The following is a 26870-nucleotide window of genomic DNA, read 5'->3' as shown; positions in this document are numbered from 1 at the left end:
GTCAAGTTTACTTTTCTGGCCCATAGTGCTATGACCCAAGCCCGCAGTGCAGCGGCCCCAACTTCCAGAACAAGTAAACTCAATACCAGCCTCTCCCCCCTCCCCACACATTCTCAAGTATATATAGTTGACATTACTGACATTACTTTCCTTTTGTACAACATATTTTTTAGTTCTGTTTGTGGTTTCTAAAAGACCTGGACCACTGGAAATTCTCCCACTTACCAAAACGTTACATTATTTCACCAGGATAATATGGTTGGTGAAATGGAAAATCTGGGATTTGAGTTTTCAATGTGTTACAATTTGTAATTTGACAGCAGGCTACATCCCCTCCCATCTTATCTTTAGTTTTAGAGCACTGTAAAGAGGAGGCAAAACTAGAGAATTCATTGGTCGAGTAGAGCATTGCTGAACCGGGGGTCTGAGTTTGCTCTCAGAGTCAAGCATGACAAAAGACCCATCCCATACCTGACTTCCTGCCTCCCTAGCCCACAACACAAAACTCATACCTGCACCCTGTGTACCCACAACCCACAACCTAAGACCCTCATTTGACATCCTGCCTCCTCACCAGTATGCTTCCCATAGATTGATAAAAGTATTTATAGAGTAACACTATAGAGAATAAACCCATATGAGTGAGACTTTCTCTACAGATAGTTAAGGAAAATAAGGCAGAGTGATGAATCACATAATGGATGAAGTGGGGAAGGTTGGGATTTGGGCCCTGTCTTCCCAGTTCCACAGTTTCCAATTCAGAAAGCAGGGGAGACTTCATCTTCTCCTATTCTATCTTCAATATTAGAAACGCGTTCTGATACATTTTTATCCAAGGGATAAACTAGTATATTGTTCACTAAACATTGTTTTCAAAGCACCAATGTATCTGCAAGGGGGAAGCCTAATAATCACCTGTATCCTGAGGCAAATACATTTGAGAAACAGAGTAAGATTATAATTATAATGAAAACCTACTACAATTATAATTAATCAACTGTGTATACTTTCAATGCACCAACTCACATGATAGAGCAACCTGAATAAATCGAAGAGAAGTAGTAATTGAAACATATGTCATAAAGCAAGTATGCATCACATGATCAAAAAAAAAGAAATGGGGTGAAGCCAGTCCCACAATCATGTGCAGTGGCATATAGGTAAGACAAAGCACCACATTCTCAATGCCTCCAGTTTCTTACAATTAACTTTAAGACCTCTGTTCTCCTTTCGCTCTATCGTTTAACTATTGATTCAATCCCTTTCCCTTGTCCACATTGCTCAGTCACCAATTTGTTGCCACTCAAGCCCTTTAATTGCCCATCACACCAAGCCCATCCCTTGCCCCTCACAACCATTGTTCCCTTGACTTACAGTAAGACAATAGAGCACCTTAACAAAAAGCTGCGGTCAGGGTCTTGCTGGTGATTGTGGCTATGGGGTCTGCACTTGGATAATGCAGAGCGAAAGAGGACGAAGTGACGTGCCTTTATTGTGCTCCCAAGTTGAACTTTCTTTGAAAGTTGGCTGCATATTCAACTCACAGAAGCAGAGAGAAGTTGAAGGGGAATACGGCTTGGATCTTGTGATGGAGATGAAGCAAGAGCAAAGTATTATATTTATATGTGTTTTCAAATAATGTGGAGTGTGTGTGTGTGTATGGTTCAGTTTATGTGTTTGAGTGTATTTGTGAAAGTGTAAAGTATAGGTGTAAGGATTTATATCTCTTCATGTGACTTTGTATCTCTATATCTGAAGCTGCAGTTGATTTGCATGTGTGTCCTTTGTTGGTCAAATACAAGAAGAGTTTTCTGAACAAGACATTTAGGCGTTAAAAACCAACCCGCAAAGGGACTGCGGCACCATAATTAGCGCCTTCCCCATTCCCATAGAGACCTATGGGGCAAAAATGGGAATGGGGAAGGGCAATGGGGGAAGGGGGAATTACTGCCCCACCAACCTTGGAATAGGGCGGTAATTCCCCTTTCCTCCAAGGCGGTGCCGGTATTTTACCGGCATGGACCAAGGTGCTAATAGCACCTTGGTCCTCCGCCTACTGTGTAATGAGGCCCAATGAAAAATAATCACAGACTTAGGGGGTCATTTAGAGTTGGGTGGTAACAGTAAAATCATCAGTATTTGGCAAATACCATAGATTTTACTGTCCACCCAATTCAGTGGTTGATTAAATATCATCAATGGTATTCGATGGAATATTGGAGGTGGTATTTTAGTTAGATTTTTTGCAGATAATCCACCTATTTTGACATCCACCTTGCTGTTGGAGTTAATACATCCAAACTGTCCCCATTTTGTTTAAATCTTTTTGTTTACTGTACATAACGGAAGCACAAGTGCTTCCCCTCAACACAGTGAAAACAGTTACAACTCGCCATGTTGAGGGCGTAAAAAGGAGGGCATCTCTTATTGGCTCCTCTCACCGCTTAACCCATATAATGCATGGAAGGGCCAGATTGTACCCTTTTGTGCATAAAGAAAATCAACAGTAGTGATATGAGCCACTACTTACATAATCCATTTCCCCCTTCACAATGACGCTGAAATAAAAGTTAAACTTTTTTTTTTAAATGTTCATCATTGGAGGTGCTATTTCTGAAATAGCACTGGAGTTATTCCAGTAATAGCACCTCTCCTGGTGGTAAACTTTGAGTAGGCCGGATTTCCAGAAATACCAAGGTTGGAGCTGGTAACTTTCTTCAGCGGTATTAAGAAATCTGCCCAACTCTGAATGGCCCCATTAGTTTGTAGTCTTCTAATAATTAATACCTGATTATTACACCTTTCTTTGTATGCTTTTCAACTGTGTCCAAAAGTAAGTAACACAAACAGCTCAACAGGTGTTTCTACAACCACTGTATCAGTAACATCCATAGGAGTTATTTAGGGTGCTATTAAACTCTTTTTGTATGAAAACATTGGCAATCAAGAAATTCACCCGAATAAAGGGGAAGCATTCACATAGAATAAGCCGAGGACAAACTCTAACACGATATGGACGCTTACGTCATTTGCTAGTAGGAGTTGTGATAAGCTGCTATGGATTGCAACTGACCAATGATGTACAGGGAGCAGTGGTGTCAACATCGCCATCCAGGGTCACAGAATCTTATTTGAATGCAGACATTGCCACTGGGTGTTGTGAATATGCCCCTGCAGCTTATACTCCTCTCCATCTCTCTCACTGTGAAGGCCCATGTTTGGGGACCATCCAGGCACATAACATTGCTGAAATCAATGTCTCGGGAGGATAGCTCAGCTGCAACGTGTTCGCCTTGGAAGCAAGACGAGAGGGAGCCACACAGGTTTGATCCCCGGGTCCGTGCTTAAAAACCTCTGGGTATGAAGCGCGTTATAAATAACCTATCATGTCATGGCAATGTTTCACCCCTTTTACACAGCATGGCTAGATTCTGAAGGATTTCATCCTTTTTAATTATTTCTTTTACATTTTGAAGCTCTGGCGCATAGGGCAGCGGCCCATCCAGCCTTAGGGGACATTTTCTTTTTGGCCCCCTTGCCAGTCTTCCCCTGCGTGTAAAAATAAGAACCACCACTGAAAAGAGGATTTGATGTGAAAGGTATACGTCAGCACTGGCAATCTGTCTGGCACAGGCACCCGGGCCAATGGCCCTCCCTGGGCTGAATAATTCATTGCTTTATGTGGAGTAATCACATTTCACAGTAAATGTTTGCAGAGCAAAGCAGTTCCAGACACACAAATGGAGGATTCGGATCTATCAGACGTGACACCGCTGCGTTTGCAGCCCGTCCGAGGCAGCGCCTTCGCCACGGCGCCAGGATTTAATACCCGTGTTAAATCAAATCTTGGGGAGGGGTCAGCGGTCGCTCCGATTCTCAATTTGTCTCTTTATCCAATGAACTTCATCATGCCCTGTAATGTCATGTTGCAAGGCCTGTGCGGATTTTATGCCACACAGTGTCACAGTGCAGCCATTTTCTTTCTCTACTTCTGTGATATGACAGCAATAGATACGTCATGCGCAATAGGCGCTCCATAACAGCACCAGCGTTTCGGGACAGAAAAAGATTGCTTGTAGTACCCCGGTCACGCAAACTTTGCGGGCCGGGATACTAATAGCAATAGAACCCTCGTGGCGGGGGCATTACCGACTCTGGTAATGCCCCAGGGCCTTCGGTAATACCCCCGCCACTCGGGTTCTATTGCTTAAGTAAAGAGTATTTTGCTTCCTACTTTAGCCAGTTGGTAGTATAATTATATTTTAAGGGGTAAAAACGTAGGGCCATGTTCACTAATTATACTAAATTCGGGCCTAAGTTGCACGGATACACTGAGTATGAGTACCTACATGAAAAAGCCGTATTCACTGAGCCCATCACCAGGAGGATCTTACACGAGGAACAAAATCGCATGTACGTCATACCTGATTCACTAAGAAAAGACAGTACTGCCGTTCCATCAGCCAGACCCTTACTAGCCGACTCTGCCCATCCACTTGGAAGAAAGAAAACACTCCCAAAAGTTACAAATACCACGAGCAAGCACGAAAAAGCACTTTTTATTTTATTTTATTTACTTTTTTAAACATTATTTTTTAAAAAAAATTGTTTTTAAGAGGTTATGTTTGTGAGGCCCAGCTCACTGCTCGTGTACTTTGTAGATCCCACCGGACACAGAAACAAGTCCCCTTCTCTTGGGCTTCACCAGGAACAGAACACAGGCCTCTTGACTTGGGGTTACACAGAATATACTCAGGATAGCTCTAGCGCAGATCACGAGTGGATGCGAACAGCAGCCGCAAACCCCATCCACCACCTCAGCCTCCCACACTCTTGCTGGGATTACAGCCGCGCGCCACCACGCAGAAAAAGCACTTTTACCAGATCACCCATACATCAACGCCACGCATCCACCTCAGAAACGTCTATCATGCACTGAAACAGCTCTTGCATCCCTTACACCATCATTTTTGTACACTGTAATATGTACTGCCTTCTTAGCGCCGCGATACCTCTGGGTCTGGGTGCTACCAACAAATACAATAAATGAATAAAATAAAAAAATGTTGCTGTCGCGTTACAACTTTGGCAGCACCAATATTTTCGTGAACCACAACCAAACAACACAATCAAGCACAACAAAAAAAAACACTTTTACAAAACACTTGTACATCTACTCAACATATTCAGTAGTCAAACACCTCTGGCACCACACAAACACCATCAAGTTGCTCTTGTGAGATATGAGAAATGAGAATCCCTTTGGGACCCCCCAATATTTCAGTGAATCGCAACTAACTTACACTTGCCATCGACACACCCTCAATTTCATGCAAACTCCTCCAGACACACCTAATATTTTTTAACCACCCACCCCGATACAGCCTGAAAATCCGGAATAGGGTGCAACCGTTCCACCAGAGGGACAGGCATGCCAGCATGGCCAGATCCATCTCTACCAAATGAAGAAACTGACAATTCACTTTTATGCAGCAGATACATATCAAGGTAATTGGCCCATACAAATGTGAACATCAAAGGCTGGTGCTATCATGCAGTAACAGCAACCCCTATGACTAGTGCTCTTTCTACCAGCTGCTAAGTAATTATAAACAGTATTAAGTGCACACAGACCTCTCACACAAATGTATTTAGAACAGAAAACACCGCATATTTTGATTTCACTATTTTATGATGGCCAGTGGAGGGCTCCCCAGAAGCCTACATGAAGGTTGCACAACTTCAAGTGTCGATGGAGGTCCTAGTGTGCTTTTGTCTGCAGCACATCGTGTAAATCCACCAGCCTGCCAGAGCACCAGACCACCATCAACAATAGGGCTGTTCTCTATGAGAGGGTCACAGGAGGATGTCAATGCCATGGCCAACGTGGGCCAGAGATCCGAAGAACTGGGAAAGTCAGTGGAGTAACTTTGCTGAAAATGTTGGGGCCAGGGGGCATGGCATCTAAAGGCAAAGGGCCTGTGCCTAATGAGGGGGACAAAAATTTGTGCCCTGAAAGTTGGGGGAACAAGCACCCTTGCCCGCTGCTATAATGACGCCCATGGCAAAAGTAATTGAACAATGAGTGGGAATGTTGTATCCAAGAACATCAGGTCCCTCACCTGTGAAGGAAAAGACGGATCCTCAGACTCTGCTATGGAGATACTCACCCACTGCGAGCAGGCCATCCCTGCCAAGAGGCAACAAGAATCACAGACCAGGAGAGGAGGATCAGAATGCCAAAAGCAGCTAAGAGGTAAGGTCAATATCTAGGCAGTAACACCCAAGGGCCTGTCACACATCTCACTGTGGGCACAATCACCAGACACCACAGCCATATGGGAACTATGGAGTGCAATGGGATGGGATGGACTGTACAGCCCTGAGGGTACAGCAGATATTTCCTATGGCCTACTCACACAAGTGAACATGAAATGACAAGTCTGGTCCTGCCTGTGGCATGATGACATCAATGGATTTAGGATACATGTGCAATGTCACAAGAACAGTCTGAAATTCCTACAGTACATAAAAGGGAGGCATCATAACCCCTTGCACTGTGCATGAAGCCCTCAAGGGATGGTCGGGGGTGGGGAGTGCACTCTTTCCACTGACATCCTCGAATGCAGGACCAGGTTAAGCACAGCGTAGCAAAGGTCAACAGAGTGTTGACAGTTCACTAGTTCTATTAGGGATGATTTATCACATTATTTTATTTATTCATTTATTTATTTAATTTGTATTTTTAAAGCGCTCACACTGCTCGCGGCGCTGTTACAGGAATTGTTTGTTTTTCAGTTGCGTAATTGTTTTTTTTGTTGTCTTAGTGCTTAAATACCCAGAGGTCTCTAAGCGCGGACCCGGGAATCAAACCTCTCTTGCTTCGTGTTGTCTTGCTTCCAAGGCGAACACGTTGCTGCTGAGTTATCCTCCCGAGACATTGAAACTGCCCACCCCTGTCTGAATGTACAATTCTGTGTATCACAATACTATAGGTGGCAATAACAGCCTGCCACACAAACTATTATATGCACTGGGAGACCAAATGAATCATGGGTAGATGATCCACACGCAAACACAGAGGAGATATCAGTACAACATCCATCTAGTGGCGGCCCGGCCATCCCATGTTCAAATACATGCCAGACATGAGCCTATATCACTTGCCACACACCTGTGTCCATGTACCTCATCCCTTGGGGACAGAAAAGGCATGTAGATTGCACTCACTACCTTTTCAAAGCTCAAGACACTTCTGCACCAGGCCCTTAAATGTCAGGGTCACTTCTCCAATGCATCAACGTGCCCCTAGGGCTGCACACCACATAACTGGTGTGCATTGACCCCCCCCCTCTTTCCTGGGCACATTTATAAATCCCAGTACCATCCACCCCTGCCCTTTACATTGCTAAAAGTTGCAAAACATCCACAACCATGTTCATCCTCACTCTGTGCTCCTCCTGAAGCCACACCAAGGGACCCCTCCCCAGTCACCCTCACACCCCATCCCATTCACCAAAGACAACACCCTCCCTCTATAACACCTGCCACCGCCTACCTGACAAGCTCATGCAGCACATTTCAAATGAACCGTGTGCATATCCACTGGTGCCACTACAAGCAACAGTGCATGGACATCCCTGCAGAACACTGTCCAGGAAGCATGGCTGAGACGTGCAAAACTCTACCTGGATCCTAAACTACAACATCCTTCACACAACCAAAAGGTCCTTTCCAAGTAAGGGCTCGAAGCACGTGTGCCCAGCCACCACACTCTGAGGATACACAGCAACCGCAAGAATACCAGCATGCAGCTAGGTCCCACACTGGGCGGTGTGAAGATACAGGAAGGATTTGGCTGTATTGCAATCCTTACCTTACTCCATGTCAATAGAAGACTGGAAAAATGCACATTGAATAACAGACATGTAGTAGTACCCTAACACACTAATGGTGTCTGTGAATGCTTCAGACCATTGTGAAAAGATTTGTGAAGATCTTGTCACGTGTCTAAAGCAATATTTGTGTTTTGAGGGGTGCCCTAACAGAGCACTGGAGCACTCCCACCTTTCTGATGTGCCATTCAAGTATTTTTGTAGAATTTTACGTCGTTTTTCTTTATGATTTTCAGAGTTTTTCGTAAGTTTGGTGTAAGGTTGGCAGATGTAATTCTGTCTTTTGCTGAATAGGGTATATGCCTGTTGAGGAATCAGAGTAACATATACAAACGTATCTTTCGCCATTTGTCATGACATATGTCCTACTCAGTCATTTACCCAAAGTGATTTGGTTCATTAGTTCTCACTCCTGACTGGCATATTTTTAATCTAGTAAAATATGTTGTCGTTGTTTGTATTTTTTAAATAGCACTTTTACTTGAAATTCAAGCAGTATTTATAGCTTATCAACTCTCGTAAATGAAACGAAGAATTATTACTGTAGCAAAGGTCTTCTTTGCGAAGGTGCTGTTAATGCCACTGTTTTGAACACATCACCAAAGCATTGGCGGTTACATAAAGGGACAGGCATGTGCTATGTTAATATGCTTTTATACTGCCCCAAGTCACTACCATAGTAGTATCCGAGGTCTTGTCACGGGAGTGCAATTAGTAATTGGTTCACAGTGTTTAGGAAATACAGCACCAACCCTGTCTGAATGGGGACAATTGCACTATTTCTGTCAAAAGTCACAGAATCACCGTTAAATAATAAGTAACTCTTGTGCTTCATCACACATCATAACACTCCTTAGTGAGAGCACCCCCCAAAACACAATCATAATTCTCAGTGTTTTTGATTGAAAAAGTTCATTTTCATTCCTTCACCAAATCTTGTTATATTGGCTGCACTGATGCCGCACCAACTGGTTTTATTTATTTCCTTATGTCCTTCGTCAGATCCCACTTTTCACCAGAAATTCGTGGTGTGTTTCTTAGAGAAAGTACTTTCTCCCCTCAATCCTATAAGTTAAATTTAAAAATTGCTGGAACATGAATTCCCATTAGCCTCAAGATCCTGCTCTTTACCCTTGTACACTTGTGGGCTTTAATGCCCTCTTCATGACATATGTTACATTCCAGTAACATATGTCAGATGAACTGCTATTTCAAAATGTAGCGGCTTTCCGCGTGTCAGTGGTGTGGTTTACTGTGCCCCCTGCAGGAGTATTAGCAACATATGGAAGTGTGTTAGCTTATTTTCCCTAGCATCTCTATACTTTGTACTCCAGGTCCAGAAAATTAATTATGTGATTGCCAAACCTGAGCTAAGAGTGGCACACTCAAGAATAGACTGTATGTAAAGTTGAGGTTTGTTGGTAACAGACGATAAGGAAATGAAGTGGTCAAACTCAGAGTGCAAAATTAAAAAGACTTTGCACCTTGATGTCAAGAATGTTAATGTTAAGATTGTGTTCCATGGCATGTCATACTGGACTTTATTTTAGTTTGCTGTGAGACAGGGTGGTGCCTTACTTGGAAGTAGAATAGGTAGAGAAATACTTACTCTTCTACAGGGAGCTCCCTACAAAGGATGTGTTCATTAGACTATGGGAGAAGTGGAGGTGATTGTGGGACCAGACAAGGTAGGTAGAGAGAGTACAGACAGATGTCCATCTTTCTGTGTGCTGTGCAGTGACAGACTGTCATGCTACTCTCATATTATGTTACTATGATTTCACAGTTAATGTGAGGGTTTTGCAAGCTTTGTGCATAGCTTAATGCCACAGAATGTCTGCTTATCTCTCAAGCTTCTAAATAACCCAGAATCTCTCCTGAAGAGTATTTCACATTTAACGGGTTTAGACCTCTTGTATTCTTTTACTCTTTTCTTTGTGTTTTCCTAGAGTTGTTTGACTGTCTTTTACTCCTCAAATGTTTCTCAATTTCTCTGCTGAAAATTCACCTTGCTTCCGTGCTTCTCGCTGTGCTATGGATGACCTTGCACACTGCCGTGTCCGGATAGTCATACTTGCGCTCTCCTTGACAATCCATCTAGTAACTTACCCCGCCCGGCACACTTCTCTTTTATTAAAATTGTTTTCTATTCACTGTATAACTGCGCTCCCGTTGTCAAGACACAACTTCTTTACTGGTGCAACCTGTTAAGGTATTTAAAAGGCAGGGTACACTCCAGACCAGGACTCTTGCTACAAGCCCGAGATGCAGCACAAAATCAAAATACTTTTATTTTATTTATTATGAATTCAATTTGAGAAGGCACCCAACCCGTCTCACACCCACCTTTACAAACACCCCGGGTCACAATGGACCATGAACCAGACTTGGGAAGGAAAAACACAGTGCAGCCAAATCACACGTGGAGAAAATGCATTTGCTTATTTTCACAGGTTTAAAATGACAAAACATCCTGAAAAATGGGTTAAACAGACAAAATCGGAATGCGGTTTTGTTGCTAAGGCACAAATGAACATCACAGGTGTAATATGAAAGTGAAAGGGTAACTCTGAATGGTTGACAGAATGAGATCCTTAACGGGAAAGGAAACTCGGTTTAAAAAATGGAGGCAGTTGCACAGGGAAAATCGGTTTGGAAAGGAAATGACAAGTTTTACTGAAACTAGATTTTAGTGGTTAGAAAAGAGGAACGCCACCTGTAAAAAGGTTAAGCTGCAGTGTCAACCCCCTCACACTGTGTGCCTCTTTATGGGGAAAATAATTAATTTATTCAAAATAGTACTAAGGACTTACACAAGGCCTGAAATGAGTTCGAAAGAATGGCGCTAACAATTCTGATATTTTAAGTATTTTTAATAGGTCACTGCACACAGCGGTGGCTCTCCCCAAAGGGGGCGGCTGGACCTAATCTGGTCACTGGACAGAAAGGTGGATCAGCTGGGCAAGCAGGTAGCAGGGCAAAAGCCGGCCTGGTCACAGGATACTCCCAAAAGGGTACCACAACTTTTTCCCCTTTCTCCCTGAATTATTGGGATTTGTGTGGGGGTTTTCTACATCAGTGGCTCTGCCTGAATAGGGTCAGCTAGCTCTGGCCTGGCAGTGGAATTTCGAATCTTGCAGGGTGAATCTGGAATGTCTTGATCTCTGGATGTGGGGGGAGGCAGAAAAGTCAGAAGAGAGTCTAGAGCTCCCGATGCCCCCCCTTTGTATAAGGAGCATGACATCAGAGGATTTTACTATGGGGCTGACTCAAGCTAGACACACCTCTTAGAATCAGATAGGTCAGCCTGTAACTGTTGCCGCCTCCCTGTAATCAGATTGGACTGAAGGAGGTGACTCAGTTTTATGGTGGGTGTTTTTACAATGCGCTTTTTTCTACCAAAGTTACTTTTACCAAAATCAGTTATGGAACAAAACACTCATATTTACAAATGCCATCATCAGGAAACTTATTTGGACAGACTATATATCTTACAAGACACATGCTGATCCAAATCCCAAGACGGTATAATGCTTTTTAGTCATTCTGGTAATCTTTCGCCATTTCCATGGAAAATAGCTCACCTAAAATTCTACAATTTTATATATGTATACATATTATCACTGGCCATGTTCTCATTCATTTTCAAATTTGTACCATGTATGTTTTCCCCATAACTCACATTGTCCTGGGGTTTGCGTCTCCAACATGCTAGGAAAACCTACAACATTCTATTTTAATGGAGCAAACATGACATTTAAATGGTCATAATTTCACATTAATATGTCTTTTGGTTACTGAAATAAATGACATAACCTGCATAGTCTCTGAAATCAACTGGGCTGGCGTTGTGTTCCAAATATGGGCATTGCTTTCCAGGCCACAAGCACATGTCAGGCTCTGGTCAGTTTAGCCCAGCGTTGTCAAGGATTCACCTTTGAAGCCCTTCAGCTTGAGTTGAGGGGAGGTGTCACCAGGAATTCACACCTATGTATCTTGGCAATCCATTGTTACATTCTTTTAGATGCTTCCTCTTGGCCCATTCATAGTTTCCAGGGGCTGGCCACTTGGGGGAAAATGATCCTGTTCCCAAGAAAGAGAGGGCCCTTTGAAGTCAGGGCCTGTTAAACCAGTTCTGCTGGTTTCACAGCAATTGTATTTATTTATTTATTTTTCCCTTAACCAAAAAGCAAGTCTTTTAGAAATAAATATTATGTATATGTTTAAAGCAAGCCCCCATTACATTTCTATGCAAGCATAGGGCCTTAGTTTAACATTTCACTTTTTAAAAAGCATGTTCTTGTTTGTCAAAAGCACCCTCTAACACGTGGTTTAATTCTTCTGGGATGTCACTTTCACTAATGCGGTTTTCTCTTGCATCTAGATTCTGAACATTATTTATAGCCCTAGTCAATTTCTACTACACAGGAATCTGTCCAAGGCATTGAAACTAACATAAGCAAAGAGAGAGAGGGCTTCTTATGAAGGGTTTGTCTGGGTTATTTTGTTGCAAAAAGTAAAGCATTTGCCATACGGCCTGGAGTGGAGCTCCTGCTCTTTCTCAGATGTTGTCTGACGCCATTCAGTGAGGAATGCTGCCATTTGCTGGTGTGCACCCTGAATATGGGTGTACATGAATGTTCTTACTGGAAACAAACTGGGTAATGTTGAAAAGATGAAAAGAGCATCAGTGCGCAGTCATTTTAAATGCCGGACATTTTCTTTTTCAGTGGGGAGTTTTGAGCTGGCAGCATAGCAGCGCTGCCTTTGAATTATTTTCTTCGGTGCACATAAGGAAAACACTGGCAGCCATTCTCACAGTGTTCCATGTTCCACCTCGCCCCATATGTGCCTGGTAAAGACAGCGCAGCCATTATTTTGGTGACTGCAAAACACAGTTTGGTGCAAGGCAATGGTGCTCACAGTCCTCGCCAGGGCCCTCTCATTGCTTGGGCCTGCCATGGCAATGGCTGGCGGGCAGTTACTGGCCATGTCAGCACCCCGCCGCGGGGGTGAATGCCACATTCTTGGAGCTACAGTAACTGCAACCTCACAAGTCAAAGTCCTGGAAGAAAGACAGTTTCGAATCTTTTCTCAAGATTCTATGTTAACTCACACCTGCCTTTTCTTTTATTAGTGTGTCATAGTTTACAATAAAACCTTTCACACAATACAAACACGAAAATACAAAAAAACAATACAACTGCAGAAATACCATAAAATAGATGTGCAATTCATCCTCAAAGTGAACTAAATACCATATAACATTTCATTAATACTTTCACTAAAACGCTTTCCAATTCTATTAATTCATTATTTTAAAATAATCAAATTAATACTAGATAATAGCAGCTAAAGTTCATTTCCTGCCACTAATTGCTGCCAAAATGCTTGCTTGTTTAGCCATTCGACATCCTCCACAAATTTGCCCCAAATATGTCTTCTTAACTGTTTAGGTGACAGACATTCTATTACCAGGTGGACCAAACATTCACAAGTACCTAACATGTCACAGTGTTTACAAATTAACTTCCCACTTTCACTTTTCCCTCTAATGTTATTAATTTCCCCAGTGGGAAGCACATTCCTCCTAAATCTTACGAATGATTCACGTCAATGTGAATATGGAATTGTACGATATTTTGAAATAACTCCTACTCTTCTAATATCCGAGAAAAGGCGCTGATATAATTTGTATTTACCAAATGGGAAGGGGAAGTAGATGACACAAACACATGGAGAGGGAGATGTTGTCATTTTTCTTTTTATCATCAGATGGGTTGTACATTTAAGGCCAAACGTGATGCTCCTATCTCATTTAATATATGCCTCACTTTTTTTTACAAAATCACATAATGGTTGCTGCCTCTTTTGTTCTGTTTTTTAAGATCAAAAACATCATATAAAGAATTTTTTTGTGGGAGTAAAAGTTTAGCATAGAATATGAGTAACTTCCATTGATGCAAACCCAGCTCACACCTCAGATTATAGCTGGTATACAGTTGCTTAATCTCAAGACCTTTTTCCAAATCAGACCTTCCACGTTACTAAAATCTATTCCTCCTGACTTGAAGTTGATTTCAGTCCCATATAGAAGGGGTGTGGTGACTTTAGCCTTGTAGAAATTGATCTTAGCTGAATTGAAAACTGACCATATCAATGGTTTATGTTTCATTTGAGAAATTATGTTATTTGCCTTTTCTAGCAGGTTGTTCATCAATATTACTCTTGAGGGGTCAGATCTCAATTTAACACCTAAATAAATAAGTTTTCTTGTGGTTGCTAAATTATGTTGGGGTGGGACCAAGCCTGATTTGCATGTGGTCTTTCCCCTTCTGTAATGGCTTGGCAGGCTGAAAAACAATGGTCGGGAGGGTTTCCCAGAGCCGTAACTGTTATTATGAATAATGTAAAACCTTCCAGCCATCACCTGTTTTCCTTAAGTCACCCTGAGTGGGACGGGTATGCCCAGAAGTGGGACCTGAGCCTGCTGGGCCTAGAGACCCAAGCTACTACTCATTGATGACGCCCAACAAAGCTGAAACATGCCTGAGGATTCTGTGGTCTCGTGCAGAAGGGATGTGACCTAGTAGTTCATGTTGGACTGCCCTTTTTTGGGGGGGGGGACCAATACCGATTTGCATATGGTATTTCTCCTTCTGTAATGGCTTGGCAGGCAGAAAAACGATGGTCGGGAGGGGTTCCAAGAGCTGTGCCCATGGTTATGATTAATTCGAAACCTTACAGCCATCACCTTTTTATTTTGCTAAATTACATTAGCCAGTTCTCCATGTGAAACCATATTTTGCCCTTGGATTCTTAGAGAATCTTATTATTTTTGTCCTTACATTTTGTTAAACTGAGGCCTTTTCTCCCACTATCCAGGAATCTCAAATAAAGGTGTATTTCTGTCACTGCCTGCCATTTTGTTAAACATAGGCCTTTTTCCCCACTATCCAGGAATCCTAAATCTAGGTCTATTTCTGTCACTGCCTGCCATTTTGTGAAACAAAGGTCTTTTCTCGCACTATCTAGGATTCTCAAACCGAGGTGTATTTCTGTCACTGCCTGCCATCTTGTAAGGCGTAGGCCTTTTTCTCTCACCGTCTAGGAGAATATAATCTGGGTGTGTTTCTGTCACTGCCTGTCATTTTGTGAAACCTAGGCCTTTTTCTCCCACTATCCAGGCATCTCAAATCTAGGTGTATTTCTGTCACTCCCTGCCATTTTGTGAAACTTAGGCCTGTTCTCCTACTATCTAGGAATCACAAACTGAGGCATATTTCTGTCACTGCCTGCCATCTTGTGAGGTCTAGGCCTTTTCTCACACTGTCTTGGAGTATCAAATGGGTATACAGTCTTTTCAACGAAAAATGTTTCATTGAAAGATGTTTCATCGAAAATGTTTCCTTGAAAGATGTTTTCATCTAAAAAATCTTCCACTGAATTGTTTTCTATGTAATATATTTGTATGTATGTTTGGGTGGGGTAAAGGCTTACATTTGGAAAACAGGGGTTTAGTGGGGGACCCACCAATAAAAAAATAAATTAAAAAATGGGAATGTTTGGGGTGTTTTAAAGGGCAGAAAATGGGTTTGGGGGGACTCCCCAATTAAAAAATGGAAACATTCGGTAGGTTTGGTATACAGTTTTTCGATGAAAGTGTCATTAATTTACATTAGATGAAAAAGTTTTCAAAGAAACATTTTCGTTGAAGCATTTTTTCGATAAAAAAAAATTTGTTAAAAAGACATGTAACTTCTAAAATCTAGTTGTGTTTCTGCCACTGCCGGCCTTTTTGTGAGGCCTAGACCTTTTCTCCCACTGTCTGGGAGTCTCAAACCTAGCTGTGTTTCTGTCACTGCATATAATGAAATAAAGTGGGCACCACACTCTGTATGCTAATATTAAGAACTCAAAAAAAATTGAGTCAAAAATAGGACCAAAGCTCAAATGGATGCTTACAGGAGCTGGCTGCAATAAGTCTGGAGACACCCTGACTCATGAATGCAAGAACCAAAGAAGGCTAGATAAGAAATCTAGTCAAACAGCCGCTCTCCGTACATACCCTATACGGGTGGTATAGTTTAAACTTAGATTGAAATGTAAGTTCTCTTCTTCTTATGCATAAGTTCAATAAAGAAACACTTGAGCGAAAGTAGTAGTGAGAGTAATATGTTTATCAAAAACATATATTTCGAACAATGAAAAAAAGAGAGAGAAAATCACTAATTCTGTCTTAGTGAGGATACAGCTGCCACTTCTCATATTTTAAATAGACTTTGTGTACCAATGCATTTCGGAGCAAATAACTCCTTCATCAGGGTGAGTCTAATCTAATAACATAGAATTGGAATATATAACACATGACATATAAAATAACGTAAAAAATGGCGCAATATACAACCATAAATCACAATAGAAAAAGAAGGTAATAAATTAAAAATCACATACCAAAAAGTAGATGAGGGTTCAGGTCAAAGTAGAACATGTAATGAAATGAAGTAGACAAAACCAAGAGTCAATAGGTGCAAGTAACGGGGGAGTATAACCATGTAAATGGAGGGAAAAACAATGTAAATGGACTCTCGAGAAGTGTTTGGCCTCGTAGAAACAAAAATCTACAATCACAAGCAGATTATTATATGTGATCTGTTGTCGGTAACAGCAGCGTGCAGAGTGCAGCCAAATCGATAAAGCTGTAAGAAGCAAAAGTGTGTTTTAAGCGGAGTCAGGGACCCTGATTGTCTTCCAGGTAATCATTGGAGACGACTCTTTCTAATCACAGCGCTACAGCGCCTCATTGACTCCGCTTAAAACACACTTTTGCTTCTTACAGCTTTATCGATTTGGCTGCACTCTGCACGCTGCTGTTACCGACAACAGATCACATATCTGCTTGTGATTGTAGATTTTTGTTTCTACGAGGCCAAACACTTCTCGTGAGTCCATTTACATTGTTTTTCCCTCCATTTACATGGTTATACTCCCCCGTTACTTGCACCTATTGACTCTTGGTTTTGTCTACTTCATTTCATTACATGTTCTACTTTGACCTGAACCCTCATCTACTTTTTGGTATGTGATTTTTAATTTATTACCTTCTTTTTCTATTGTGATTTATGATTGTATATTGCTCCATTTTTTACGTTATTTTATATGTCATGTGTTATATATTCCAATTCTATGTTATTAGATTAGACTCACCCTGATGAAGGAGTTATTTGCTCCGAAATGCATTGGTACACAAAGTCTATTTAAAATATGAGAAGTGGCAGCTGTATCCTCACTAAGACAGAATTAGTGATTTTCTCTCTCTTTTTTTCATTGTTCGAAATATATGTTTTTGATAAACATATTACTCTCACTACTACTTTCGCTCAAGTGTTTCTTTATTGAACTTATGCATAAGAAGAAGAGAACTTACATTTCAATCTAAGTTTAAACTATACCACCCGTATAGGGTATGTACGGAGAGCGGCTGTTTGACTAGATTTCTTATCTAGCCTTCTTTGGTTCTTTCTGTCACTGCATGCCATTTTGTGAAACCTAGGCCTTTCTTGCAATATCTAGGGATCTCAAATCAAGGTGTGTTTCTGTCACTGCCTGCCATTTTGTGAAACCTAGGCCTTTTTCTACCACCATCTAGGAATCTAAAATCTAGATGTGTTTTGTCACTGCCTGACATTTTGTGAAACCTAGGCCTGTTCACTCACTATCTGGGAATCTCAAATCTAGGTATATTTCTGTCACTGCCTGCCATTTTGTGAAACCTAGGCGTTTCTCCCATGATCTAGGAACTCACAATCTGGGTGTGTTATCCCATTGCCAACCACTCTATGAGATATAGGCTTTTCCACCCATTATATCTAGGTGTATCCTATCAGTCTGCCATTGTGTAAAACCTAGGACTTTTCTCCTACTATCTAGTAATCTCAAATATAGCTGTATTCTATCATTGCCTGTCTTCATTGAATCAACGACCCCCCGTTATCCAAGGAACACACAGCAATGACAGAAAGCTAGTATCTGAAGCTAGATCACTGCCCAAGCTATCCACAAACCTGTAGTTGACCTCCCATACCCAACTGTGCCACCCCTCCCAACGCATAGTATCCTGCTTAGACAGTCCGCCCACAGATATAAAAAAAACCTGAACCTAACCCACTAAGGGGACAACCTCCCTTAGAGGGCATCCAGCGATCACATAGCAAGAGTATAAAACCCACAATCATCCAAACACAAGACCCTACAGGTGGTCTACTGCCCCTATAACTCAATACCAAAGAGAATGAGAACAAGAACATATCCACATCCTCAACCTCCTCCAGTAGAAGCTGTTACAAATACAGAACGCATCCCCAACAAACACTACAACAGAACAAATAGCATAAGATAAAAAGCCCTATACCTTACAACATACCTCGCAACAACTGCAGACCCATGAAACTTCAATGCCACCAACATGTCCAGACATGCTGAGAACCTATTGGAAACCCGCAAAATAGATGAGAGGACCCAAGAAGAGAAAAGTATGATAACAACGCCCTTACTCCATATATTACAAAAAACACAAGGGCACCGCCAACGACCACAACTAAACACAATAGATGATGAAGCTGTAGAATTCATCAACCCAACTATCAATCTAATGGACCGCCTCAACGACAAAGCAGACTACACAGAACTCCAACCAAACCTCAACATCAACACAGAAACACTCCAACCATACATCCGCAAGACAAAACAAGGATCAAAAAACAAACCTAACCACGTCAAAAAGATCCACTGCAATCTAATCAACGCTAGGTCAATGTCCAAACATGACACTGAGATCTATGACCACCTATGCGACGGAGGTATCGACATCCTATTCATAAATGGCCCATGGCTAGACGACAATTACAAAATCACACTCCATAACTGCCTTTCTGCAACTTCAAGTGCTCACAAGCAAACAGAAAAAAACAAAAGAGGAGGAGGACTAGCAATAGCATACAAGGAACACCTGAAAAGTAAAACAGAAGACCCGTTAAGCATACAAAACTGCAAATTCATAATCCTTTTCCTATCAACAAACCCCAAACCAAATCTCAATTTCATTCTGATATACAGAGCACCAACATACGATGCAACCTTTGTGGACACCTTCACGGAAGCAATCAGCAACCTAGCCATTGAACAGGAACACCTGTTAATCCTTGGTGACTTCAGCATATGGTTTGACGAAGAAACCACAAGCACACAAAAATCACTAGCCAAACAACTGAAGACAATGAAACTACATCAGCTAGTCAAAGGAGCAACTCACGTGGCGGGACATACACTAAACGCAATCTTTGCCAACAAAAACCTCATTACCACGGCACCAGCAATACAGATCCTACCAAGCGACCATCTCATTATCCCCTTTGTGATCACAATTGCCACACAAACAACCAAACAACCGGAGAAACTGCCAACTATCATGAAAATAATCTGGATGTCAATCAAAAATAGCAACCTAATTGAACTACTGAAAATCAACAACTCACCAGCTCCAAAAATGGATGGAGCTGACCTTGACAACAGAACTACTTCACAAATGGATCAACAGAACAATAGAACAATAGTCAAAATGTACGTACATAAAATAATCGTATAACTTATCTCCCTGTTGACAAAGTTCAAACTTTCCAGAAAAATGCAATTATGCGTCTATAATCTTTCTAAAATCTTCTGTGCACATTCGTCAAATGGCAACAATGTTATAAGCCATCAAAAAATATTGAAACTCCCCTCTAATTTTGCTCCTTCTTCACAAAGTCCCATCAAACTTCACAAAAATATTCAAATCTGGGTCTTACATCATTTTGCAAACTTGTGTGCAGATTCATGAAATGTCACCAAATTCATAAGCCTTTATTTATTTATTTATTTTAATATTTATATTGCGCCGGTAGCTCGCGAGCCTCAGGGCGCAGAAACAAGGACATGAGAACGGACGGACAGATAGTGATTAGACAGAGCGGACGGGACAGTTACACAGAATTAAGCTAACTGAGGTATAGGCAGTGATGGCCGTTTATTTGAAGATGTGGGTTTTTACCTGTTTGCGAAAACGCGAGTAGTTGTTTTCCAGTCTAAGGTGGTCTGGTAGGTTGTTCCAAAGGTTGGCTGCAAGGGTTGGAAAGGCTCTACCTAAGCCACTTTTGAGTTTGTGTGGTGCCGTAGCAATTTTACCAAGTTGGGATGATCTCAGTGTTCTATTAGGAACGTATGGTTTGATCCTAGTTTTTAAGTAGGTTGGAGCCTTTCCGTAGATGTATCTGTGAACGATGGTTAAGGTTTTGAAATGCACCCTATCTTCGATTTTCAGCCAATGAAGCTCCCTTCTGGAGTTGCTGATATGCTCTGTTTTAGTTTTGAGCTTGACAATTCTTACCGCGTTGTTCTGTACAATTTGGTAGCTTTGTAGGCATTGCTTGGAGGCACCCAGGACTAAAGTGTTGCCATAGGCAAGGTGCGACAAGATGGTGGCTCTTGCTATGGTCGCGCAATTTTCCTCACATATGAATGGTCTGATGGCTTTTATTAGGCGGAGGTGGTAAGCACAATTTTTTTTGATGAACTGTACTTGGGCGTCCGCACCCAACAATGCTTCTAGCAGCATACCTAGGGTTTTAACCTTGCTTAGAACTGGAATGGTGGTATCTTTAATGTGGAAGGATGTGTAGGATGAGGGTAGCTTAGCACGAGCAGAGGATGAGCCGAAAATCATGAGTTCCGTTTTTTTTCCGTTTAGGCACATCCAATTGGAGTCCATTGGAAATATTTTGGGACCCCCCTCTTCTTGTGCCCCCTCTTCACAAAATCCCACTAAACTTTGCAAAAACATTCAAATCCGGGTCTTAAATCTTTTTACAAACCTTTGTGCGGAGATCACACTGTCCCCCTGGCCAATCGGAGGTGTGTCCGTGGATCGAACATGGATGTGAAACCCACGGGTCTAGCCCTTGTAGTCTTTCCCTGCTTCCTGTTGAGTTGCTTGTCTCTTCCCTTTGGTGGAACCTTAAAGTCATTTTATTCATTTATTTATGTATTTATTTGTTACTCATGGATAGACGCCTACACAACAAAATGGTGTTTCCAGGCACCACAAGGCAAAGTGAGGGGTGGTGGGACAAGGTGAGTAATTAACAATGGCAAATCCAGTAAATAAACAATTGTGGTGCTACTAGGCCTTGTGGTATTTGGACGTGCAAGTGCAGTGAAGAGAAGTGCAGGAGATAGGGAAGCTGGGAGGGGGGGCAAGGTATGGGCAAGTGCTGGTGGTGGATGGGGGGAAGTGCCAAAGGGTGCCAAAGGAGAAGGCCACTGGCTAAGTGCTATGGCAGAGCAATCCCAAGGGTGGGATGCACAGCCACCAGGCAGAGGGCCCACAAGAGCAGTGTTGATGGAGGGGGGGTGCTGGTGTTGACTGGGTAGAAGGTCTGGTAACCTGTGAGTTTCATGAGGGACCAAGCCACCAGTCCCAGTGGTAGTGGGGTGATTAGCAGAGAAGGTGAAGAGGGAAAGAGGTAGAGAAGAGCAGAGTTTGAGGGGTTTATGCAACTTAAGGAGGTCCGGCTCAAGTCTGAGAGGGGCAGGGAGGCTTCTGTAAGAGAGAGACCTGTCCCCCACTCTCTGCTTGGAAAAGCATTTGACACGCAGAGAGTTGGAGTTAGAGAAGCAGAGGGCTTAAGCAGGGGAGTATTTAAGGAGAGAAAGTTGGAGACAGCATGGACCCAGTCTCCTTCATCCCTCACATCTTGGACCTTGCCAAGAAGGCCCTCTTCCAGCTCCCCCTTCTTAGAGGCATTCTCCCTTTCGTGGGGAGGAAAGGGGTAGATTGAGGAAGATGATGTTGCAGTAGTCCAGCCAATAGAGGACCAGAGCTCTGGTGACATTGAGCTTCTGGGGAAAGTTCAGGAAAGGGAGAATGCCTCTAAGAAGGGGGAGCTGAAAGAGGGCCTTCTTGACAAGGTCCAAGATGTGAGGGATGAAGGAGAGACAGGAGTCGAAGGTGACCCCAAGGTTTTAGCCTCACATGATGGTGAAGTTAGAGGGCCCAAGGAGGGTGGCCAGAGGGTATGAGAGAAGCAGGTTGCATGTGTCCCAACAAGAAGGATATCCATCTTACTGGCATTAGGACAGAGGTCATTAGTCGCACAACATGTCTGGATGGCGGTCAGACAATCGGGGATGAGAGGAGAGGAGGAGGTGGTGGAGGGAAGTTTGAATGAAAGTTGTGTGCCATCAGCATATCATTGGTAATGAGGAGAGAAGGAGGAGATCAGGTGAGCCAGAGGGGCGAGGTATATGTTGAGGGGCCACAGCGATCGGATAGAGCCCTGGGGGATGCCGCAGGTAGAGAGTGAGATGGTGGAGGGGAGTAAAGGGCCCAGTTGCAGCTGGGATGGGTAATTAGTGAGTAAAGAGGTCAGCCAGTCCAGGGCTCGGTCTGCGATGCATTGTATTGCAGTACACACCTTATAAATTAACAATGAACAAACAAAAAAAGTAGAGCCTTGGAGCATGGTGCAATGCTGGGATATTTGGGAAATAGAAGAAGCGGATAGTTCAGAAGTGGAGGCCCATGAATAGATTTAAAACTAGAAGAAGACAATTGAATAGGGATCACTGATGAATAGGAAGGTAGCCAGCACGTGGCAGTGGGCAGAAAAAGGAGAGCAATAGAGGTTTTAAAAAGTGTGATTTGAAAATTCGAGCCTTTTAGTAATGGGTTGAGAGTTAAAGGAATATCACAGCCTCAAGTAAGGAAAATTACTTCTTTACTTAGGTTGTTGTTACAAGTTCAGGATGGTAGGAACACAGGTAAGTACATTAGGTAGGAGAGATACAGAGAAACCCACCAGAGCCCTCTCATCCAATCTGCTCACTTCCAATGGACACTTCAGAGAACACTCAAAGAAAAACACTCACTCAGCATTCTGCATCCCACATTCCACAAGCAACCACGGCCATTCCACAGCTCACATGCTCACAGCACAGGCGCAACTGACTGGGAGAAGCAGGTTACAACAATTGAGGCTTAGGAGGAAGCTGAAACAATCATCAAGCCTGCTGAACAGAATGGGGCTCCTTGATGCATGGTCAGAATTTCGTGCCAAATATATTACATAAGGAGAATGTGTGCGAAATAATATGCTGGAACACTGACATCTTTATGAACGCTTGGAAAATGTCTGCTAAATCAAATCCAAAAGTCCTAATATGCTCATGTGTCTAATGTAACAGTCCTGATAATGATTCTGTTGTGTTTTGATACTGTTATTGGAAAATATGTGTGACTGACAAAGGCAAGAATTCCTGTATACACTGTTTTTCTTATTTTCTCCCACATGATTTTCTGCCGAAAATGCTTGTAACTGAATGTCAAAACTTTTACTTTAAAATCCAATAAAATTGAAATTAAAAAAAAAACTGTGGCACGTCCATTAGTGCCACATTTTTCCAATAGCTGAATTACCACCACTTTTATGGCTCCACCTGTGATAATTCCCCAGAACCACCTGTGGAGTCTTATGGACTCCATTAATGGTGATGAAACCCTGTCATTGCCACACTTGTGATCTGTCACTGATTCCATCAGACTGAGTGGTGTTAACAGTAAATGAATCTGGCAGACATACCTCCAGAATGTCATTATCAAAATGTAACACTCAGATCATGTAAAACAATAGCAGAGTTCCTCGGCTTGGCTTTCACTGGCGTTATCTCTGGTCTGAATGGATCTATGTGATGTTGGCAGATCACATTTATCATCCTTGCCTCCACCACTCCTGCACCCCCTCCTTTTCCTTACACTCCTCACTAGTCTATTGCCACCCAATGCACACTTGTTCCATCCACTTTCGGTTCACCCTTTGAAATCAGTAAAAGAGGAAGGACCTGCTGGAGCGATGTCACACATGCCATACCGTCATGCTACCACTGCAGGCAAATTGAATGGGCAGTATTTTTTATAATCATGATTATTAGGGTATTTGTTGAGTGAAGACCTAGCTATGGGAAGCAACAGAGCTTTACTAGTCACAGCGGGAAGGAGACGGTGAGGGAAGCAAAGATACAAGGGGGCAGGGAGCTAACAATGGGTGAGGAGGAGAGCCGGCGATCTGGCAGCAAGGACTCTACAAGCAACCAGAGGAGGACACAGTGGGGAGCAGATCACCCAGAGTCAAGCTAGGAAGGGAGTGGAGGGTGTGTGGGCAGGAGTATTGCACCGGCGTATTTGGAGCTCAGTGATTTTTAGAACGTATTTTCACTGGGTATGAATATGAACGGTTGTAGGTCATATGGTCGAAAACAAAAGGATCGAATGCCTTTTGATCGACACTAAAATGATCGGAAAAAATGGTCGTTTTTTTAAATTTTATTTTACGGGGGGGTTCCCCCAAACCCCCAGTTTTCTTTATTAAAAACATTTTTCTACCAACCCAAACTAAAAAATATATATAAGTAATTAAATAAAAAAATTCAACCTTTTTTTCGACCATTTGACTGTCGATCAAATGGTCATTCGATCCTTTATTTTCGACCATTTGACTGGACACCATCTGAACACATCAACACTGCAGTGCAAGGGGGCAAGAGTGTCACACACCTGACACCTGTTACACACTATTGTTTTTGTTAGGCAAACCTTTCTGAAACACTGCAAAGACCTGTTCACACATGATCATGTTGAAGAACATAACAGGGCTTAAACATAGAAGGGAAAGGTACACCGTTAACAAAAAACAGAACTTGTCAAAACTAGGAGGGAATTTACGACACAGGAGCAAGTAAGAAATAGAATACAGAATGGGGAAAAGTAACATTTACAACTAAACAGCCTCTAATGCACCTTTACCACATTGTTATTATTCTTGCATGAAAATCAATTTTTGAGAAATGAACTGCGCACCTGAACACAGGGCGACCACCTGTTCCGTTGTTCTGCTTGGTACATTTCATACGTGATCGCTTCCAGCTTTGCTGACAGCTTTGGCATCAGCGAGGAGACGATGACAACCAGCAAGGTCTGGAGAGGCCCTGCCTTCCAAGCTTCTAGGAAAGTATCGTACTCCAAGTCGGTGACACTGGGTATCCCAAGGATGCATTGGCAACGCAAGCGTTCCCGACATCCGCCCAACCATTTACGCAGCATATCTGGGCATTTCAAGTACAGCGGGGTCGCCATTGCGGGATCAGCGTGGAACCTGGAAAGACAAGCAACTCGAATCACAGATCGAACAGAAGGAGAAAGACAGGAGATACTTTGGGCAAAGTAAAAGAGCTCATTGTATATTAGTACCAGCCAATGAGGAGCCTCATAACAGAGCTAGAGGCTGCTATCTTCCCCCGGCAGATACCCCAGCATCCCCTTTGCCCAATCCCCACCCATCATTTCCACATCTCCTCTCCCCCACTCCACTTACCTGGGCTTCTCTGTCCTTCTCTGTTCTCTGAACACTAGTGATCCCGGTGCATCATCGCCCGGCAATAGCCGCCATGGAAAGGGAGAAGGGACTACATGTAGTCCCTTCTCCCCGTTTCATGGCAGGCATCTTTTTTTCACCTCCACTTTTCAATGACTGCCATGGAAAGGGAGAAGGGACTACTAAAGGGCCTGTCAACAAACCATATAGGAATTCAGCTGGCTAGCCCTTATCTTGATACTCGCAAATTATTTTTTACCCGCTAAAGTGTTAACCATGTTAAACACACCTGTTAAGCCAAATTTGCCTCACACAAGTATCTCTCTACAAACTATCTTCTTCCTTCATTTTGTCAGACTGTTGGTCAGTTTGATGTTCATAATGGGTTAACTAACATCCACTTGAGGACCTATCTAGTAAAAAATTCATAACTCAATAACGATTTCCCACATCTGGAACCTTTCAAGAACTACAGTGACTGATTAAAAGCTCTGAATCAAGCATGACCACTTGAAATTTCTCTTGGCAACTTTCTCCCACAGCCAAGGCCTAGATTGCTGGCTCTCTATTAGAAATAGAATGAATAATGAATAAGATCCAGTAGACCCTAGAAATGGCCATTGCTAGACCATAAAGAATTATTCAGATGTGGTTTACACCTGAACGAGCTGTATCTAAGTGCTTTAATCAACATATAGAGTGCATATGGAGATATGCCTATTGTATTTATTCGAGATCAAAATATAGAAGTCCATAATGGTTTCTGTCGTTTTCACTGCCCCGTCTGTCTAAAGGGCTATTCAGAGTCGCTGCAGATTTGCTAATCGGCTCAGCCATAGTGACTGACTAGACTCTTGCCAGTTTATTTGAGAAGGTATCTGAACACAAGGTTCATGAAAGCACTGCACCCAAACTTACCAACCCTTAAGCAATGTTAATGCCCGGTAGCAAAGAGCTGCTTTTCAGGCTCTTTCGATGGTCCTTGCCCACATAATCGGATTAAAATGCGTGGCCCACTCGTCATCTCCTCAAATAAGTTAGTCAGTCAGAATTAATTAATTTCAGATACAAAGATCCATAAAAAGCAACAGCAATTAAAAATGATACAAGCATATATACAGAAACAGCAAATACAATAGTATGTAGTCCTAAATCCCCATGAAACAGGCCGCGATCACCACTTGTGGAATATGGCAACTCTGGATCATTAAGATCTGGTAAATGACTGCTCTCTTACTCAATCAGGGCCCAATTCGTTTCGGTAATGAAGACCTATTCTGAAGTTGGCGCGTTCTTCCGAAGTCGGTATAAATGCGCCACTTATGGAATATTATGTGGCGGTTGCTAGGATGGGTGGGAAACCAATCTAGCAACGGGCAAATTCTTTACCAGCCACTTAAGACAGGTATTCTTGTAGCACTCCTCCACTTTCAAATGTGCGCTAAAGTGGCACACAATTACGGTACTATTTTGGTGCCGGTATTGTGGAGGAGTGCCACAGGAAGCCGATCAC

The 26870-nt window shown here is 42.5% G+C and overlaps 1 protein-coding gene across 1 annotated transcript in view; it reads right to left on the bottom strand.

Moving 5' to 3' along the window:
- The window catches only part of C2PH3orf20 (chromosome 2p C3orf20 homolog), a 746030-nt gene that overhangs the window by 111929 nt on the left and 607231 nt on the right, over nt 1-26870 (bottom strand). The window contains exon 13 of the mRNA XM_069643014.1: nt 24844-25138. Within this exon, the coding sequence (XP_069499115.1) occupies nt 24844-25138 (295 nt within the window). The remainder of the gene's footprint in view (nt 1-24843; nt 25139-26870) is intronic.

Source organism: Ambystoma mexicanum, chromosome 2p, assembly GCF_040938575.1.
Source record: "Ambystoma mexicanum isolate Mex_15411 chromosome 2p, UKY_AmexF1_1, whole genome shotgun sequence".
NCBI lineage: Eukaryota > Metazoa > Chordata > Amphibia > Caudata > Ambystomatidae > Ambystoma > Ambystoma mexicanum.
Note: the sequence above shows the minus strand (reverse complement) of the source record. Positions and strands in the feature narration are given on the sequence as shown.